Source organism: Syngnathus scovelli, chromosome 4 (genome assembly GCF_024217435.2).
Source record: "Syngnathus scovelli strain Florida chromosome 4, RoL_Ssco_1.2, whole genome shotgun sequence".
NCBI classification, from domain to species: domain Eukaryota; kingdom Metazoa; phylum Chordata; class Actinopteri; order Syngnathiformes; family Syngnathidae; genus Syngnathus; species Syngnathus scovelli.
Window position 1 is genome coordinate 16,572,811 of NC_090850.1, and position 18,670 is coordinate 16,591,480.

The 18,670-nt window shown below is 39.3% G+C and overlaps 3 protein-coding genes across 7 annotated transcripts; all 3 read right to left on the reverse strand.

The window, feature by feature from the left end:
* Window positions 1-380: 380 nt before the first annotated feature.
* On the reverse strand, window positions 381-8,655 carry supv3l1 (SUV3-like helicase). Of its 2 annotated transcripts, XM_049717542.2 has the most exons (17): window positions 8,224-8,655; window positions 7,940-8,017; window positions 7,591-7,698; window positions 7,364-7,478; window positions 6,993-7,161; window positions 6,810-6,921; window positions 6,539-6,616; window positions 6,101-6,192; window positions 5,740-5,920; window positions 5,536-5,629; window positions 5,333-5,452; window positions 5,171-5,270; window positions 5,018-5,098; window positions 4,758-4,934; window positions 4,404-4,552; window positions 3,796-4,224; window positions 381-1,960 (listed from the first exon to the last, which is right to left on the reverse strand). In XM_049717542.2, exons 1-16 carry the CDS (start codon window positions 8,492-8,494, stop codon window positions 3,816-3,818), a joined length of 2,334 nt encoding a protein of 777 aa, XP_049573499.1. In that variant the 5' UTR covers window positions 8,495-8,655; the 3' UTR covers window positions 381-1,960; window positions 3,796-3,815. The 2 variants fall into 2 exon arrangements, with proteins under 2 accessions (XP_049573499.1, XP_049573498.1); XM_049717541.2 differs by lacking the exon at window positions 381-1,960 and having other exon boundaries at window positions 2,542-4,224.
* Window positions 8,656-9,061: 406 nt separating this feature from the next.
* Window positions 9,062-14,831, reverse strand: vps26a (VPS26, retromer complex component A). Of its 4 annotated transcripts, none has more exons than XM_049717221.1 (10): window positions 14,092-14,831; window positions 13,759-13,804; window positions 12,110-12,259; window positions 11,849-11,924; window positions 11,583-11,739; window positions 11,281-11,445; window positions 11,101-11,207; window positions 10,890-10,991; window positions 10,625-10,734; window positions 9,062-10,555 (listed from the first exon to the last, which is right to left on the reverse strand). In XM_049717221.1, the coding sequence occupies exons 2-10, from the start codon at window positions 13,771-13,773 to the stop codon at window positions 10,439-10,441; spliced, it is 999 nt and encodes a 332-aa protein (XP_049573178.1). In that variant the 5' UTR covers window positions 13,774-13,804; window positions 14,092-14,831; the 3' UTR covers window positions 9,062-10,438. The 4 variants fall into 4 exon arrangements, with proteins under 4 accessions (XP_049573178.1, XP_049573177.1, XP_049573176.1 ...); XM_049717220.1 differs by having other exon boundaries at window positions 13,759-13,864; XM_049717219.1 differs by having other exon boundaries at window positions 13,759-14,831.
* A 157-nt stretch (window positions 14,832-14,988) lies between these two features.
* Window positions 14,989-18,476, reverse strand: srgn (serglycin). The gene is made up of 4 exons (XM_049717224.1): window positions 18,308-18,476; window positions 17,053-17,194; window positions 15,547-15,734; window positions 14,989-15,477 (listed from the first exon to the last, which is right to left on the reverse strand). The coding sequence occupies exons 1-4, from the start codon at window positions 18,360-18,362 to the stop codon at window positions 15,368-15,370; spliced, it is 495 nt and encodes a 164-aa protein (XP_049573181.1). The 5' UTR covers window positions 18,363-18,476; the 3' UTR covers window positions 14,989-15,367.
* Between the last annotated feature and the right edge of the window lie 194 nt (window positions 18,477-18,670).

Genomic DNA, 18,670 nt, shown 5'->3' on the forward strand with positions numbered 1-18,670 from the left:
CAGAAGGCGTGACACCGCAAGGAAGACACGCCCACTAATTGACATCTGATTGGATAGGACTTGTGCATAGATGCGATAGTTATATGCATATGTAAATTAAACCGTTGCAGCGCTTGCGCCATATTGAATGTGGCAACCCTCACTGTTTCTCTCTCTCTCTCTCTCTCTCTCTCTCTCTCTCTCTCTCTCTCTCTCTCTCTCTCTCTCTCTCTCTCTCTCTCTCTCTCTCTCTCTCTCTCTCTCTCTCTCTCTCTCTCTCTCTCTCTCTCTCTCTCTCTCTCTCTCTCTCTCTCTCTCTCTCTCTCTCTCTCTCTCTCTCTCTCTCTCTCTCTCTCTCTCTCACACGCGCAAAATACGACTAATATACAGTATATGAGAAACAGATAGGAACATTAAATAAATAAAATGTTAAGTCATATTTCACTATTTAATGAAAACAAAACAAAAACACGTTTTAGAACACATTTGGGCATTTTAAAGTTTTAATTGTTCTCCCATCTTGTTGAAGTTTTGCTTACAATATCCATAAAAGATACCAATGTGGGTTCTAAAGATTGTTCTTTCTTTTTGTTTTACAAAAACATTGAGCAAAAAAAAAATCGGTTTCTCAATTGGTAATCAAACGTCATTATTCTCATTTACTCCCATGAGATATGGGTTTTTGTGTAAAACTGTTCATGCATCTCCAAGCAGCGCGCAAATAGCTCCACTTTGACACATACAAGATGGCGGTAACATCACGTACCAATCTGCCACGGATGCAAGCAGAAGGGATTGTGGCGGGAGACGAGTGGAGATGAGATCATGAGGAGGGGGAGGACGCGGTTAAGAGGGGGGCCGGTAGTGGGGAATGGGGAAAATAAGAGTTCCAGTTCTACTTGAAAGTTGAGCAGTTAAAAGCAAAAAAAAAAAAAAAAAAATGTGAATAAACAACTGCAGACAAATGCAATGACTTCTTCTGCTATTGCTAAAACGGCTTATGAAACCTTTTGACCCCAAAGCACCTTTTTAGTAGTAATTAAGAGTTGAGAGTTTTTTTCCTGACCTGGTTTGCATCTGTATAATTTCCAAACATACCATTGTTTCTATGCTCAGTTTTTTCATGTCTTTGATGTTACCGAAGCATTTTTTCGATATAGCTGTCTGTCCTTACATTTCCGAAGAGCCAGCCAGGCCACAGGGCCGTAAGAAAAATGAAGTTGGGGCCGTATTTATGCAAATAATTTTGTCTATTGATTATTGACTGCTGAAAGTGAGTATTCAGAATTACAGCAGCCTGATTTCCTGATCACATGGGAGACGAAGGTGCAACACAGCACTGCTGTTTCTACTCTTCAAGGACAAATTTCGGGTGGCCTCATCTCGGAATTCCTGACGCAGCAAACACACTCCTGCTCAAGGAAACAACCACCATGGGGGGTGGATAGTCTTTTGCCGCATCCTCTCAAACTCTGTCATGATGATGAGTATTTCCGTCTTAAAATGTAATGCTAACCTTCCCAATTTTTGCAACGATAATAAAAAAAAAAAGATAATTAATTGTCTTTGGGATAATGTCAAAGTCTAGTTTCGGACAGTTTCTTTGTTGTTAGTTGGATCATGTTTTGATAGCATATCCAATTTTTTTTTTTTCCTCAGTACAAACACTATGCAAATTAATAAAGGGAAATTGGGCGCTGGGACAGTTTAATTCTTCACAGATTAGCTGCTGTTTCATCCCCATTAGCGCGCAATTTCTCTCTCCATGCTTCTATCTGCTTTCCTCTAATTTGTTCGTGTCTTCACTCTTCATGATGCAAGTGCATATTTTACAGAACCCTTATATCAGATCTCATCAGTCTAGTTGGTGGATTTTAATCCAATGCAATCCATAACGCATTAGATTATGCTGGATTTGCCTGGAGGTGTACAGCAGGCAAGTAGGAAACGTGACTAGACGGGCATGGATCCAGTCTGGCAGCTAAAGCAGAAGGACAGAAATAGAACAGATAGACAGACGAATATGAGGTGGCAATCCAGAAGTATTAACATGTTGTTTTTGTTTGTCTCAAAGCGATAGTCCCGAGGCAATGTGTAGGGTGTTTTCGCATACCACTAAATTATGTATGTCGCATCTGGTTATGCGGTGAGGAATGAACTTAAAGAATGGCCAACACCAGGATGTGATGAGCTTTGGTATGAAAGTAGGCTATATTAAGTTTAAATCCAGACAATGGCATTGTTTCTCAAAGACACATTTTTCATGTGGATCTCTGGTTGAGTGCCTTTCAATTCTTGAAAACATATTTGAAATGTCCCAAATGTAAATGGGGAAAACAGCCTCATGCTTTGGGGCTGATTTTCTTTAGCTAGAACTGGCCCAAAACCTTCAGGCTTCTACTGGAGAGGAAAAAAAATATAAGGAAAAACTTACTAGAACATCGGAAAATTATTTCACATTCATCAGAGGAACTTCACATGATGGTAGGTGTGTGTTTCCTCCCATTTAACTGGAGTTGGAATGTGATTGGTGATTTCTCAACACACCCAGATCCCACTTAAAGAGGGTGTGCACACTTGTGCAACAACATTATTACCCTCTTGCAGAGTTCCTTTTGCAAGTTATACAGGTCATAGGTCACACTAATGGAGCTATCTTGGTCTCATTTTTTATTTAACAAAAACTGGTATTTGAACAGGGTGTGTAGACTTGTTATAAAAAGCTCTCTTTTGGAGGATCTGAAAAAACTGGAAAAATATTGACAAATAAAGTATTGTAGTCTTTATGATGATGATTACATCTTCACATTTTTGGGTATGGGATTGTAAATAAACTTGACTTAGTCAAATGACTGTTATTATGTCAAGGCATTTGCGTTTTTCAGTATTCTGTTAAAATCTCAGTCTCAGGTTAGATAGCAGTATATGTATAATGCTGACTTTTTGTGAATGCACTCAGTAGGCACAAATGGACAATCCAGTTCTTTTCTAATGATCGTTTGCCATTGTTGACCCACACAGCTAAGCTGCGTGACAGCAACAAAAAGCTTTATCCCTATTGCAAAAATGGTACATTCTGCTGGCGTTGATCAGTATCATAGTACATGCCCACAGTCTTACCAAAGTCAAGTTGCAACATGGCCAACTGCATGACACTGGGTCACAGTTTAAACTTATAAGCACCTCTTGATATTAGTAAACCATGGGAATACTATTTATATATCCTGTGCATAAGCATATGTAGGGAATTATTACCATAAATGCTATGAAATACCATCAGTATGGCTTGGTTCGAATTCCAAATATACCTTTTCAGACATTTTAAAATGTTCAAAGATTGACACTTCGAATTCATAAGTCGATAAAGCCTCAATCTCTTTCCTTTTCTCCGACAGTGAACTTATAATAAATTGCTGGTCATGAAGCAACCACTTTTTGACATTTTGGCCAATGCCGCCCTCTGCTGGCAACTGAATTTAACGTCATAACTGCCCTCAGTCTCGCATTGTTTATGTCATGTGACCAAACCCGAAAAACATACCTTGTATGCAGGCACGGGCGGATATTAGATTCTTATGGTATAATAACATGAGCAAAATTTTTATTAAGGAACTATTCTAAATATTGTATTTCATAATTGCATAATTTTACTGCTCTCCATTCACTGGTTGTGGGGTGAAAATATACTTTTATACATACATTGTTAGATGTGTGACGGTCCGCAGGTTTCTTATCCAATAAAGGCTTACACATCTATTTTGTATTGGGTAGGGGAACATTAAAAAAAAAAAAAAAAAAACTTGAAGTCCAGCCCACCTGATGTCCTAGATGATGGTTCATTTTCTCTTTTTCTTCTTACTGTCTTTGTTGTTAATTTTAAGATCCAATTCACTCCGATTGGTGGTGGACTCCTTTTTTTGTCCTTTAGACCACTCCCTCTGCAACTGTTGCAACATCTCGGACGTCAAGAGTCCGTCTCTCACCAGGCGGTTAGTCAGTGAGCTGTCTACGGCCTGTCCCGAGCGTCTCAAAGTGCTCGGACTTCTTCGAACTCCTGATGAAGGGCTACCGGTGGCGCCGGTTTGGTCACTATTTTTCTGCATCTGAAGCGGCTCGGTGATGGCCGGATTTGTGGCTCGGATGAGACGGGTGATGTTCCGGACACCCTCTTGGATGGTGGTGTCCAATTCCTGTTGGATTTCTCGCACCAAGGCAGTATCGGGAAACATTTCCATGAAACGGTAACTAAACGAGAAGCAACATAGAGGATTAGCATGATGAAGGAAGTATCAAAACGTTCATAAAATAATAACATGGTGCAATTTAATCTATAATCTAAAATCCTTGACAAATAATACATTGTCAATGATGCTGATAATCAGTTGAAAGCTTCCCAACATGACCTCCATCATCCACTAAATTACCTTAACCAGAGGTAAAGATCCAACACGTCGTGAACAGCTTCCAGGTGAACCAGGTCTTTTATGTTTTTGGGTGGAGCCAGAGGCCAGTTGATATGGCGACAAACCCAATCGAAGGTCAAGGGTTCGTCTCGGCTGAACTGCCGGGCGAACTGAGAGAGAAACAGGAAGGAGAATCAGAGGAGTGAGTACACAGTAAAGATTTTCAAGGACACTTGACAATAACACTTTGGGGGATTTAAATGGATCTGTGCGCTTATGTTTTGATAGACAACTCAGTGTTGCCATATTCACCTTCAAACCAGAAAAATACTTTGGCAAATCCTCATAAAGCAGAAGTCCATTGCCCGTGCTTACCTTTAAGAAAGACGTGCACACAAAAGGCTGCTTCTTGTTGATGGGAGCCGTGCAGAAAACATAGCGAGACCTCAAGTTGAGGGGGATGTGCTGAATCATGTCTGCCAGGAACTTAAAGTCGTCAATGTTGCAGACAAAATACAAACCGTCCACTTGGGAGAGGCTCACAAAAATGTCCTGTTTAAAAGAAAAAAAAATCAGATCATAAAAAAACTAAAATATCTGAGTCAATTTCAGCTCATGCTTTAGTAGTTACTTACAACAAGGTTAGAGAGAGTAGCATCAGGTAGATGATAAGCAAACATCTCAATCTGCTCTGCGGTGGGGTGAAGACCTGCAGTCTGAGAAGAAACACAGTCTTATTGTAACTTTAGTATGGAGACTAAAAATAAGAATAAAGATTATTTCTCAACCTCAATGGGCTCCACTTTGTGACTAAGTATCTCCTTCAGGACTGGAAGATCATCTCTGTGCATGGTGGTAACCTCCCCCTCTTTGAACTTGGAGGAGTACCTGGAGGAAAAGGCAATACAGAAAATCAAACAAAATCAAAAGCATAAAAAAACGAGACTGACCTTCCAGCTCGCCCGGCAATCTGGAGAGCCTGTGACGTGCTGATGGTCTCCATTTGCTTCTCCCCTTTTTCGTTGACGTTGGGCTTCATCAGACTGTTAAAGATGATGCGTTTGATGCTCCTGGAAGGAAGAAAACGGTGGGCTAAAATCTTGTCGTCTTTTCGTAATTTGCGGGAACAAACAGAATGAATGAACACACTCACAAATTAAGGCCCATTCCGATTGCATCTGTTGCTACCAAGATTTTGCAGGGGTCATCGGGGTCGTTGAACTTCTTGGCCTGAGAGAGTTTGGTGCCTGAAAAATGCGGCTTATTCTTAGAAAAATTGTTTTCGAACTCAACATGACTCACTTTCTTGACTATGCACTGTGAGATAAAGCAAAGCGTCTCACACAGGCGTACTCACCTGGAGGTAAACTTCCATAAATGACAGCACATTCCTGCCCTCTGGCTTCAATCTGCCTGCTTATGGAGTAGATGTCGTTTTTACTGAAGCACACGATGCAATCCCCTGCTCTCAGGTTGTCCAGCGACTCCACGGCGCTGTTCAGGATGGAGAAAGGCGTTAAGCGCTCGTAGGTGTGGACCTGGAGAGAGAGAGACACTTGAGTGGGCAGACTGAACAAAACCAAAGCAGGTATATATGAAAAGTTATTTTGACATCTCTCAGGATATAACGTGCAGCTTTTTTTTTTTAATTTTTTTTTTATTGGCTCTTGTTAGATTTTGAAGATGTCCAGTGAATGGATACAGTAAATACGACTCACCTCCACTTCCTCTCCAGTGGTGTACATCAGCTCTCGGACAAATTCAATGGCAGCAGGTTCCCCGCACACATGAATCTCCTCCGCACAGAGACCTGTGCGCACACATCACTCATAGCCCTAAATAAACGTGGCACGGAGTCGTGTTAAGAATACTAAGCATTTGAAAACTCAACAGAACCCTTATCGTGGTCATTTTGTATTTGAAGTGTATTTTTATGCCTGAGTAATGTTGACATATTGTTTATGGAAATAATGCATAGGATGGTTCTGGGATATTTTTGTATGTTTTGTGCACGCATGCTTTGTATGTGTGTGTGACTAATGTTGACATTTTGTTAACAGAATTAATGAATAATCCACAGGCCGGTTAAGGTTTTCATGTGTGTTTTTTGTGCTTGTGCGGCTGTATTTTCATGCTTGCGTGTTTGCGAGACCAACCTAGCAGAGCTCTGGTCCAGGCCCAGCCACGCGAAAGATCCCTGATCATTTGAATTTCATCAATCACAGCCACTTCATCTATAAAACAATAAATACAGTGACTTGACTAAATTTACATTTGATGTAATCAGGAGAAGTTAATTCATTTATGGAATTAAAAAAATTATATTAAAGCAATTCTGTTCATTTTAAATGAGCAAAAAAGTCATCTCAAGCAAAAAAAATAAATCCATGGGTAATGTGGCACTGTGCACACACACAACACACTCACATGGCGTTGTGACACTGCACATTTCGATTGTGCAGGCCACATGAGCAGACACTCGACCTTCATTGTCCACAAATGTCCTCTCCTCACCAGTCACCAAGTCACAAGGCACACCCTGAGAACAGACAAACAAACCAAATTGAGTCTTAATCCATGAATTTAACAAACAGAGGAAGCTATACGTACCGCCTCGTTGCTCTTCTCAAAGATTTCATGGGCAAGAAGTTTGAGGGGTCCGCAGTAGACCCCTGACTTTGCAGCCAAGTAGCGTTGGATGGCGTGGTAGGTTTTGCCGCTGTTGGTGGGGCCAGCGTGAAAGATTACCTTCCTCTGGATGGCTCGGGCCTCCGGGTACCTCAAGAACACACGTGTTCAGTGCAACACAGTCAATTAAAACTGACAAAAACTTCAATTGCAAGCTTAAATTTTTTTTAAACTTTATGAGGGTGAAATATTTCAAGATTGTTTTTCATTTGGATGATTATAGCTCATACTTTTATTCAAAATGACAACATGAATCGGTTTGCCCCCTCACTGTGTGTATGGTGTATGTTTACCAGTTGGCAGGAACTCTGAGGTCTGAGATCTTCCTCAGGTCATCCATACATTCGAGCATGGGAAATATCTGCTTGGCGTGTCGCATAAAGTATGGGTAGATGTCATCGATGTGACCTTGGGGTAAACAGCATCCAAGCACACAAAACAATTAATCACCGTAGTATTTTTTTCATTCCTTCCATCCATTTTCTAGATGAATATATATTTGATTTTTGGGGGGACAAACCTGCTCCGCAAAAAATGTCGCTGAGAATAATGTGCAGATCGGCGGGTAGTGATGTCACCTCCAAGATATATTTCCTAAAGTTGATAAAGGCCTGGTGGAAGAGTCGTGCTGCATAAACACAGAAAGTCTTTCACTTTCACCGTAAATAAAAGTGTTAAATAAGTTAAATTAATATGAACAAATTATGAACAGATTCATTCTGCTTGGGAAAAGTCAATGTTTTACAACAGACTGATCTTACAAAATAGCATTCTATTGAGTAGTCTTTGGGTCTCTTTAAAGCAAATTGGGGATAATTTGACAGATTAATAAAATGACATCAAATTCAATACAAGGGTCTTATTCTCACCATCCAGTCCATTTTCTGCAGCCAGCTTCTGCATCTCTTTCCTCTTATAAAAACGGTTCACAATTTTCAACAGTTCATCTAAAAAAAGAGCACAAAAGGCAAATACACTTATGTTTGACAGCTTGTACAGTCCATACCAAAAATGTTTTTTAAATCAAGAGCCATTCAGTGTTTGTTGCATTAATTTAGGCATTTATTTCCAAAATTTGGTTCATTAAAAAAAATTCTCAATATAGCTAATACATATTGGTTTATCTTTTTGAGTTCATCTTGAGTTTATTTACTTTTATCCAGAGGCTGGGTCAGCTCCGCTCCCACAGTCCCTTCAGCAGCCAGGTCAGTCTTCAGCGTGAGAGGAACAAAAAGAGATGTGTCCGGAGGTTTGGAGGATGAAGAACAATTTCTGCTGCTAACCACGGCACACATCGGGTGCTCTCTATGCAACGAAACAGAGCGAGAAGACGCATGACAGCTACTACTGGCCAGGCGAGCCGTTCGAGTATTAACATGGCGACGAAGCCGAGAAAACATATAGAAACACCGGTTCACCGACATCGTTTATTTCCGGCCTATCTTATTTACACTGCCCAACTGGGACTGCGAAAATGCACGACGTTAACGAGACGCCATAAGTCTTAAGTCTTATGAAAACAGACCGCTAACATGACTAGAGGACACATTTCTCTTCCTGCTATGCGCCAACGTGGGACAGGACCAATTTACGCTTAGCTGTCCATAAAGATGCCTGTATTAAATATAGTGACAAAGGAGCTTATCAAATATTTGCCGAGGAAAAATACTTATGTTTGTGACCTTATATTTAAGAAATATATTTTATGACAAACTAAAATGGCTATGGATTTTCAAGGTTACAAATAATCGGTGATGTCTAAATTGGAATATCTAGTCACTTCCCGTGGATTTTGCATATTTAATGAGCCGGCCTTCAGCAAAGCCAATTGGATGATTATTACGACTCTATGTTTGTGTACATTTATTTGAAATACACAGTCTTTACCTAAAACATCTAGTCCATGGTTAAAAAATAGTATTAATCTAAAAAGCGTTTGGTTAATCTTTTGAAACTAACTACGTAGAATGACTCCATATATTGTCAATATAAATTTGCTTCATTCATTTTTATTTTTTAAGGGTTTAATGTCTATACTGTACATACACATTGTTCATATGGTTTGTTGTTGTGAAAAGATACCATGCACATATGGAGGACAGTGTTTTCTTTACCTTTGCAGGTATTTAAAGGATAGCCAACAAGATTGGAATAACAAACGGAGTATGGCAGCAAGAAAAAAATATCTTGCAGATATATAGTTCCCAAATTTAGGAATAAAATTCACATTTTACTGTTGAGTGTAGCAACATAAGCTCAACAGTAGACATGAGTGTTTCAAACTTTATGAAACTTGTGGAGTCATGACATTGCACATGAGAAGACAAACGCATAGTTCCAATTAAAACATGTAATACAGTATATAAATGGCAATTGAGTTTCTCATAGCAGATAAAGTGGACATTTTAGCACCTTAGTGCAACACAGAGCTTATGGGCTAATTCCCCATCAAATGGGTTTGCTGACATCATACAACCGTTCAAATGTTGAAATGAAAGCATCACAGTGAAATATAGTTGTGTATTTATAGAGGAGTGCTTGCAACAGCTGACTTGAGCAGAATTATTACATTGAATGTTATTAACGGAAAACATTTGGCCAACATGCAAATAAAACTGCCATGTATGTAGATGCGAGCAGATGCATACCAAAAATGCCCCCGAAATTACTAATGGATTTTATAAATGGTGGATAATCTGGCATAACTCCAGACATCAAGCCAAACAGTGGAAACCGCATCATGTTATGTATTCATCTATAAAGAACCGTTATCAGAAAGATCATGCTGCTCTACAATCTGAAAACTCAAAACTGGAAACAAATGACAGGATTAAAAAACCAATGATGGGCATTTGTTTCTCAGCTCTGAATACAGGTGACATTTCTGGGGAGCAGCTTTTCTTTTAACAAGATATTTACTAGTGTCGGTGTCTCCCTATAAGATGGCTCACCAAGAGTGCTGTAGTGTCACGGTGGTTGGAAAGTCACAAAGCAGTCAGGAAGCACAGTGTATGTGTATCCAACAGATAAGAACACCAGCATATCATAGCAGTGGATGGTTCCCGATGAGGTGATGCAAGCAAATGAAACCCTGTTAGCAAAGAAGCTACAAGCAGTTGCTGTCTTTGTTGTCATCATGATGTCAGGCATTCGGCAGATTGTGTGCGCCTGTGTCCAAACAAGCGTGTGGTGGAAGGAGAGCTCACGTTTGAAGCTGAGGTGACAAGAGATGTCATCAAGTGCGCATTCGTGTATACACTTCAAGCGGGCAGCTGTCACACCGCTGACTGCTCTCGAGTGAAGAGTCCTGTTAGTATGTGTGTGTGTGCGTCTGTGTGTGTTTTTTTAGTTCTTTTCATTCCTAGCCCTCACATCTCGGGCTGCTCCACATTAACAGATTGAGTTTGGGAATCCGGGGACTCATAACGCTGGTGGAAGTTTCGTTTTCTCATCTTCTCTGGGGCTTTCCTCCACAAAACTATCTCCTGCGGACACAGACATTGCCAATAGTGAGAACTTGTGTCGAATGGAAAAGCTGTGCTGATGATTTTTACCTGCTGCTTGAAGTATCTTCTATCTTCTTCGTCCACTAACACCAGATTGAGGAAGTAGCGTACAGAGAACTTCTTGTTGACATCCCGCATGGTGGCTGTTAAGTCGTACCCTGGTCAAACGTAATGCAAAAGCTCATATCTCAAACCTGGAAAATGGATGCGATTCTGTTTCCATCTAGCATTTTTCTTATGCCTTCATATGTTTGAGCTAATCATTATGTTCACAGATTGTTTTAATTCAAATGTTAAAAGGAATTGAACTTACCTGCCAGAAAGAGTCTGATAGGGATTGATTCTCCTTTAACAGGGGCTCCATCCATGATCTCATACTTTGCAACCGTATCTGTCTCCGTGGTTGTGCTAGGACCTTTGAGGGTAATGTTATGAACAGTCGGTCTTGGATGTCACTTTATTCTCACACTTTTCCAGTGCCACACCAAAATAAAATAAAATGAACATGAACTTTGAATGCTCACCTATGCCTGTGACCTCCTTCTTGATGAGCTGCAGCTCCATATGTTGGATCTTGATCCTAACCAGTAAGAAGTAGATCTTCCCAACAATGACATCCTTTAGATGGTACCTAGCAACAAGACAGATAATGTTCATGCCTCAACCAAGTAATCAAACAGCGACTTTGGTGGCGCTTGTCTTACTTGGATTTATTGTATTCAAACTCAATGTGAAGGCAGTCTTCTATGCCGACCTCCATCTTGATAGAGTTGTTGATATCCGGGTAGGTGGCGAGCTGGTGGACAATCAGTTCATACTCCTTCACCAGATCCGACAGCCGACGGACTATTGTCACCCTCAGAAAATATCTACATGAACATCAAGGCGAGGAAACTTCATTAACCATCTGTTTGTTTGACCACATCATTCACGTTACAGCTGAAGAAAAATAAAACATTTTCCTAGCTTAGAAAAAAAAAATATAAAAACAGCACCGTGAGACAACCTTAGCCTGACGTTGGCGCCGATGTACGACTCGTAGGGCTTCTCCACCTGCATGAACTCAAAGTCGTAGCTTCTGTTCTGGGTGAGCTCTCCCGGCAATGCCAATTCTTTCACCAGATCCACAAACTCGTGTGTGTTGCTTTTGTCTGAAAACAGCTCTGAAATCAAAAAGGAGGATATCATGGTCTTTAATTACAAACTATTAGTGGACAAATTTTCAAATCTATAATCCTCAGTTTAGCAAATAAAATACCGTAATGTGCTCACCGATCTGTCCAACAAACTCGATGCGGATGCCCTGGTGCTCGAGTCTTTTTGCTCCCTGCTTCACAGTTAGATTCACCTGCAGGACAAACATTTTTTTGAAATGATGATTCATTTATGTTTGTTGGCACAAAAATGTAAAATTTACATTTACAGTTCTTTTAGTTTAAATTTGATTGAGTTTGTATTCACTACAATAATGTAAGGAATATTTGAAGAATCAATAAAAAAATGAACAAAAAGTCAGATGAGAGATCAGGTTACCTTGCCAGACACAGATTCTCCGTCATAGAACATATAATGTTTCTCCATCTTTCCATCTTCTGTCTTGAGTTCCGCCGTCTTCCGGCTCTCTGCATCGTTGAGCAGGATATCAATCTCACACACCGGCCCGAACAGACCCCCCAGGAAACTCTGAAAGTGCAGCACAAAACGTTATATGGTGACATAAGGACAAAACAGAGTACCAGTGAGTGACTAAGCTCTTGGGACAAGGTCATATAAGCTAACAATAAAGCAACAAAAACACATCTTCCTTTTCGATAGCTCGTACGCTTGGCTGCTTTATAGCACATCATTTGTCGGCTCTGAGTGCATCGATGCCATGCTGAGAAAAGCGGAAGAGCAAGGTTGTTGCTTTCTTTTAAAGTTCCTAATGACAATGATAAATATTTTTATCGCCACAAAAGATTTAATAATGATGATACCTACCATACTGGCTTTTTATACATGAATCTAGAAACTATATATACATATTTGGCCTAATTAGTCAGATTTGTCAACATTAACTCTCATTTCACTTTTAAGCCACTAAAGGCTGCATCTGACTTTCAATAAGTTAAATTTAAACTTAAATCTCTTACTTTACAAGTCAACATGCAAGTCATGTCAAATACGCTTCAGATGATTAATAAAAGCATTCCACGGAAAAAAAATGTGACTAACAACTTGTAAAATCCTGGCTAAATAACAAGGAATAACACTTTTTGCCACACACTAACACAAATATGTCACAATGTGTCACCAGGATGTCAGGAGACGACAATCAAAAGTCTCAGGGTGGAGTGGGAGGGGGCGTGGTTATTCCAAAAGCTATCAGACCAGTTATCAAAGATTTTGCAGTGTAGAAGAAAACAAAAAAACAAAAAACACTTCAACAGACTTAAGTCAGGAGGGTTTGGTTTAGGATGCAAATTCGCCCACTTTGGGTTAGTTCATATCTCGTGCACTGCAGTGCATGTATATTTCAGTGAATCATCTGTCATAATGACATTGAAGCAACTTCTTGACAGCATCACAAGTGACATTAGTGAACACGTGCACAATCCAACTAACTTAGTTAACGAGCAGACTTCAAGACATGTATCCACCACAGGCGGCCTCTCACTTTGCTAACTCGACCAACACTGCTAGCTTCTCTGTCAGCTTTAAAAACGGGGAGGAAAAAAACACGCAAAACAGTCGCTTTCAAGCCACGTTGCATTACGACCTGGTAAAGATCTTTTTGATTGGTCTTGTTGATATGGTGCGAAAAGCAAAATTCAAGTGGTCGTTTTCGCACTTACCATCTTGGCCGTCAAGTACAGTTGAAGCTAACAGGCTATCCTCGCTCAGTTGTAGCCCGTGCGCGTGCGCGTCAACCGGGCGTCGCGCACTCGAGACCGGCAGTCACGTGACGCGTGTCATGCGGCTGTGCGTGCGTGGTCGCAGAGACGGTCACGTGATTCTGGACGAGCCTACTTAGTCAATGATCTTTTTGTCATAGATTATACTTGATACATTTACATATCTGGTTTCAAAGATTTTTGAAAAAGCAATATATATGTGATGGTCCCTCTCATAGTTTATTTTTATTTTTATTTTGTTTTAATTTCTTCCTTTTTTTAATACACACAAATAAAAGATGAACTTACTTTTGGCCTCCCCATGGCCAGTAGAGGATCTGAAAGATGTGGCTTGCTGTGGTCCATGTGACATGTAGAATATTGGAAACTTTTCAGATGGGTTAATATCACCTTCCTAAAATAATGGCCTAAGTCATATTTGGACAAAAGCTGTATATTTCTTTGATAAACATCTACTAAAATTGGAGCAGATCATTAAATTCATCTCTTTTTATCATTAATATGATATAATCAATAGGCCACTTGGTTCAATTTTTCATGTTTTCTGAAAAAAAAAAAAAAAAAAGGAAAAAATGACAGGTCATTATTTTGACTATAATTTTTGCTTTTAGATTTTCTTACGGGCAGAGTCCAGCGGGTTCAGGCGAATGTATTGCTTCCAATGATGTGACGGTATCTTCCTGGATCTTAACTAAAAATTAAGGAGCTAATCACCTAAAGCAAGCATCATTTATTTACATTGAAGTAGTTCAGCTTGCTGAATCACACAACTACTTTAGCCATCACTGTGTTGTGTGTTCGGCTTGATCACATATCCAGTCATAAAGAGTAGTCGATAAAGAATGACTTATGTAATTTTTTTTCTTTTTTTCTTTAACCAGTCTTTTATTAAAAGCCTTTTGACCTTTTCACTGGTCAGTCAAAGACAGGAACTACATTAACTGCATAAACTATTCTCCCAAAAAAAATTTAAAATATTTTTAATTTGTAGTTTTATAATCATCTATCTATTTAAATAATTGACTTACTGGAAAATATTTTTTTGTACAGAATATCTTTTGTTACATTTTGTTTTATTAAATAATGAGAAACGTAATTATTATTGAACAACCTATATTATTATAGTATTTAGTTTTTCTGAATTTACCTTACTTATGCTGGGAAATGTTAGTGGTTGGTGGCAACTTTTGCGTTTCCTGAATTTTTGCAAGGCAACACAAAAAAAAAATCCATTCAGGCCTTCCTGTGTGGGGTTTGTATGACATGTTCTCCCTTTGTCTGGTTTGGTTTCGTCCGGGTACTTAAACTGCCACCCACGTGAAAATGTGAGGGTTAATTTAAATGATTAAGTTGCCCATAAATGTGTGTTGTAATTGATTGGCGACCAGTCCAGGCTGTACCCAGCCTCTCGCCCAAAGTCAGTTGGCATCGGCTTCGGTTCAGCAATATAAACAATATAGAAACTCTATGGCTAATATGATATAGGGCAAGAGGGAGCAGATATGACAACCAATGATATAAACTCTTGTAAAGATTTAATCCTGCTTTAAAACGCAAAGTGTTATGCCCAAAATACATACTTTGAATATGACTCAATGCCCATCTTTTTCCTGAGGGGATTGGCCAATTATCATGTTAAGTCTTGCGCAGCATAAATTCCCTTAAAAGTATTACACAATCCTTTCTGGGTATAAATTTAAAGTGACTAAAGCCTTAAAGAATATGTTGTGTTCAACAAGCTTATTAAAAATGTTAATTGGAATAGAAATTATATTATGTATACCTCTTTGTTTACAGAAAGCACAGCTACAGTCAAAAGCAGTTTCAATATGTTTGTGGCCATCAGGTGATTTTTAGTTTCACATAACAGTGTGAAAAAAAGAGCAGTTTGTCAACTCTACAATTGAAGAAAAGGCTCCTCCAGCTCCTCCCGCTCAGCAGCTTTGTTTTCGTCCTGCCACGAACTGCCGAGGAACCGCCTGAAGGCCGCTGAGTCTTTTCGGCCAGCTAGAAGGAGAAAAGTCCGAAATCAGCTCGAGTCAAGTACACAGATTGCAAGAGGTTCCATTCACTCACCGTATTGCTCCGTGTCTGTCAAGGACTCGCCGGAGCCAATCTCCTGTTCGATATTCCTATCCAAAGTGTAGTCCATCCAGAATGGACCAGCAGAACCCTCATAACCAGAACCGTCCTCAGGTTGTTCAACCTCAACGGACTCGCTCGTGCTTGCTGAACCTTCTTCTTCATCCACTGGCTGGGCATCACTGGAATAAACAATGATGGTCAAATGTCAGACAGTTTGGTCTTTTTAGAATACTTGATCAACTATTCGAAAGGAGCAATAGTTGAATTTAGATTCTCGTGTTCCCATTACAGAGCTCGAGTGAGCTAATTTTGATATTTCTCCATTATGTGCAGAAATGAACAGCAAAACAGTGCATCTTTCACATGAATACTTGTTGAAGTCAAGGTTATGTTCTAATTTTTATTCATTTATTTTATTCATTTTGAGGCATAATTGTTGTACTTGACTGGAGCATCTTTCAAAGACTTCAGTAAAGCAGTTACTTTTTGGATCAAGTAACTATAACTAAGTACTTTTTTAAACCAACGTTCCCAACACTGTTCATACAGCAAGTCATCAAAATTGTGTGTGATCTTGTTATTCATATTTCCTAACACGAGACTTTAAACTGGCACTCCTTCAATTGACCCCTTTTGTTCTTTACAAAATGCTGCCACTTTAATCAAACTCAATTTGATGGAGTGTGCTGCATTGACTCATACTTGACAATAGACCAGAAACGGCAGGCTACCCTGCGTCACAGTCTACTTCCTGTCGATGCTTCCCTTTGGCTTCCTGTTCAGGGCGAGCGAACAAATGTGAGGTTTGTCGCTTTGTGTTTAGAAAAAAAGCCCCATCGTACGGGGCATCGAGTCAGAAAACGTAAGTCAAGAACACATCTTGTAAGAATGACATTTGACTGGAAATTATTGAAACCTGTTTCCCGCACGTTACCATCTTCCCCCAATAGCTGACCTTGAAATAGGCCATGTACTAGGCCTAAAATAAGAAAATACATTTTCCATGACAGATTTGAGTACGCTCTTCCGTGATTTCAACACAGAAGCAGTTAGATGAAATGTGATTTGATGTAGTATATGGGTCATCGTTTCCTTTGAGGTGATGAACTGATGTTATCTGAGTCATTTCAAAAAAATCCAAAAGGGGAAATGACACACACACAGACACACACAGTTTTGTTCAATAACAACTCGGTTTCATAAAAGAAGAAAAAGGAACTAAACAGTTTTGCTTTATGATTAATTTGTTGCAACTCCTGGTGTGTGCAACTTGGCCACTAGGGGGGGGCAATATAATACTATGATGACACAAATAAAGAAGACTTTCACCACTATTGTGCATTGAGTGTTAGCAGTGACTTAGCATTAACATCGTACCGAATATTTTGCCCCTCTGTTCACCAAAATGTTAAAAAAAGTCTCACTATGATACAGTGGATTTGTAGCCCACCACAAATTACAAATATTTTTGTACAATAATAACCCCTGACTACTTACAGGTACTCTGCACTAGAAGGAGGAAGTTTGGTCGGCAGGTCTGGACTCCACTCCATCTGTGGACTTTGTTGAGTCACGCAGTTGGTAAGATCACCCTCAGGCCGACACCTGACAAACTTATACACGGCAGTTCTGGGCGCTCCTAATAAAAACAGGATTAGATGTTCAATTTTTTTTTTTTTATTTAATGCAATTTGGAGATTTTTAGGAGATTACAACAGTGCTCTGCAACATGGTAAAGTAACATTTGTTGGAAGTTATGGCGACATGGTATTTTTTTTAAGTAAATCAAGTAAATTAGCTCTTTTGTTTACTAATGAAAAGCAACATCACAATTACGCCAAAACAGTGAGTTTTTTTTCTGACTGTACTATGTGGAAAATCTTTAGTTCTCTCCAATTGAGAGTTGAGATCAAAAACATATCTCCTGAGGGTGCCTGGATGAAGAATTTATGTTAGAACACCCACAACCGAGCAGTAAAACCTTTTATCTTTTTAGTTTCTTGGCCTTTCACAAACATATTCATTTCCAACTAAATGTGCGGTTCCCCGCCAGGAACAAAACTTAGTAAACACAAATGGTAGAGCCGCGTTCCAACATAAACTGAGCGTAAAATGAATAATAAAGTCCGGAATTACAATAAACATGAATCAGAATGGAACGCTGACGTGACAAAAATAGTCAAACGACATGTACAAACATTTGCGATGCCTTTGATTAATTAATTTATGTATTATATAACTATAATCCACAAAAATAACCACCACCAAAATATAATTAAGATTTTGTAAGTGGTCTTTAAAAAAAAAAAAAAAATGCTGCAATGACTTTACAAAGTACATGTAAAATACACGGTGGGCTGTGAAAGGAAAAAAAATGTCAATGTATGTCTTTTTAGGGTATCTGAAACATGAAGATGTTTGAAAACTTCAAATATTTAATTGACATTTCTTAAGTTTCAAATGCAAAGGGCCACCCTGTATCAGGGGAGAATCAAATTCAGAGATTGTGCTGATTATTTTGAGTTTTTTTACACAAAAATGGACAACAGTTGTATTCCTAAATTGCAAAAAGGCAAGAGGCACTTGTGTTTTTTCTTTTTTTCATCCTGTGAGTGATAATTGCTCATTTTAACATGTCAGCTACAGACACTCGCAAGAGGACGCTGGCTTGTACCAGCAAACTGCCTGGTAATACAATTTTTTTTGTCAGAAATAAAAGCCTCCACTGTCATCTCAACAAATTCCAAATTACCTTCTGCGTGTAGGCCAATGAGGCAGCAGGTTGCGATGAAGAGGACCCAAGCCATTCCCTGTTTCAAGCCACAACAATAAAAGAGAACAAAAATACTTCTTTCCAGGGCTGGAGACGGAGTTCAAATGCCTGACACACAAACACACTCACACACATACACACACTCCCCAGAATGAGCTCAACCCTCTGACTGCGTCATGGTTTCCTAAAGTGTTCTCGTGTTAAAAAAAAAATAATACTTAGCATCTTCGGTGGAAACTTTTACCTTCTCAAATCAACAAGATGTTATCTGAATCTAACTGCATAAAAGGAAATACCACAAGAAATAATTTGGCTAAATTAAGGCTTAAATTGCCAGATAGT

Excerpts from the sequence above, each read along its gene's own strand:
- srgn (XM_049717224.1), bottom strand. The coding sequence starts at position 18,362 with ATGGCTTGGGTCCTCTTCATCGCAACCTGCTGCCTCATTGGCCTACAC. Across the intron at positions 17,195-18,307 it reads CATTGGCCTACACGCAGAAG|GAGCGCCCAGAACTGCCGTG; the intron begins GTAATTTGGAAT and ends TGTTTTTATTAG. Across the intron at positions 15,478-15,546 it reads GACAGACACGGAGCAATACG|CTGGCCGAAAAGACTCAGCG; the intron begins GTGAGTGAATGG and ends TTCTCCTTCTAG.
- vps26a (XM_049717220.1), bottom strand. The coding sequence starts at position 13,815 with ATGGACCACAGCAAGCCACATCTTTCAGATCCTCTACTGGCCATGGGG. Across the intron at positions 11,446-11,582 it reads GGCGCCAACGTCAGGCTAAG|ATATTTTCTGAGGGTGACAA; the intron begins GTTGTCTCACGG and ends ATGTTCATGTAG. Across the intron at positions 10,735-10,889 it reads TATCAGACTCTTTCTGGCAG|GGTACGACTTAACAGCCACC; the intron begins GTAAGTTCAATT and ends ACGTTTGACCAG.
- supv3l1 (XM_049717542.2), bottom strand. The coding sequence starts at position 8,494 with ATGTCGGTGAACCGGTGTTTCTATATGTTTTCTCGGCTTCGTCGCCAT. Across the intron at positions 6,193-6,538 it reads CTGGACCAGAGCTCTGCTAG|GTCTCTGTGCGGAGGAGATT; the intron begins GTTGGTCTCGCA and ends GTGTGCGCACAG. Across the intron at positions 4,225-4,403 it reads GATCTTTACCTCTGGTTAAG|TTACCGTTTCATGGAAATGT; the intron begins GTAATTTAGTGG and ends CTTCTCGTTTAG.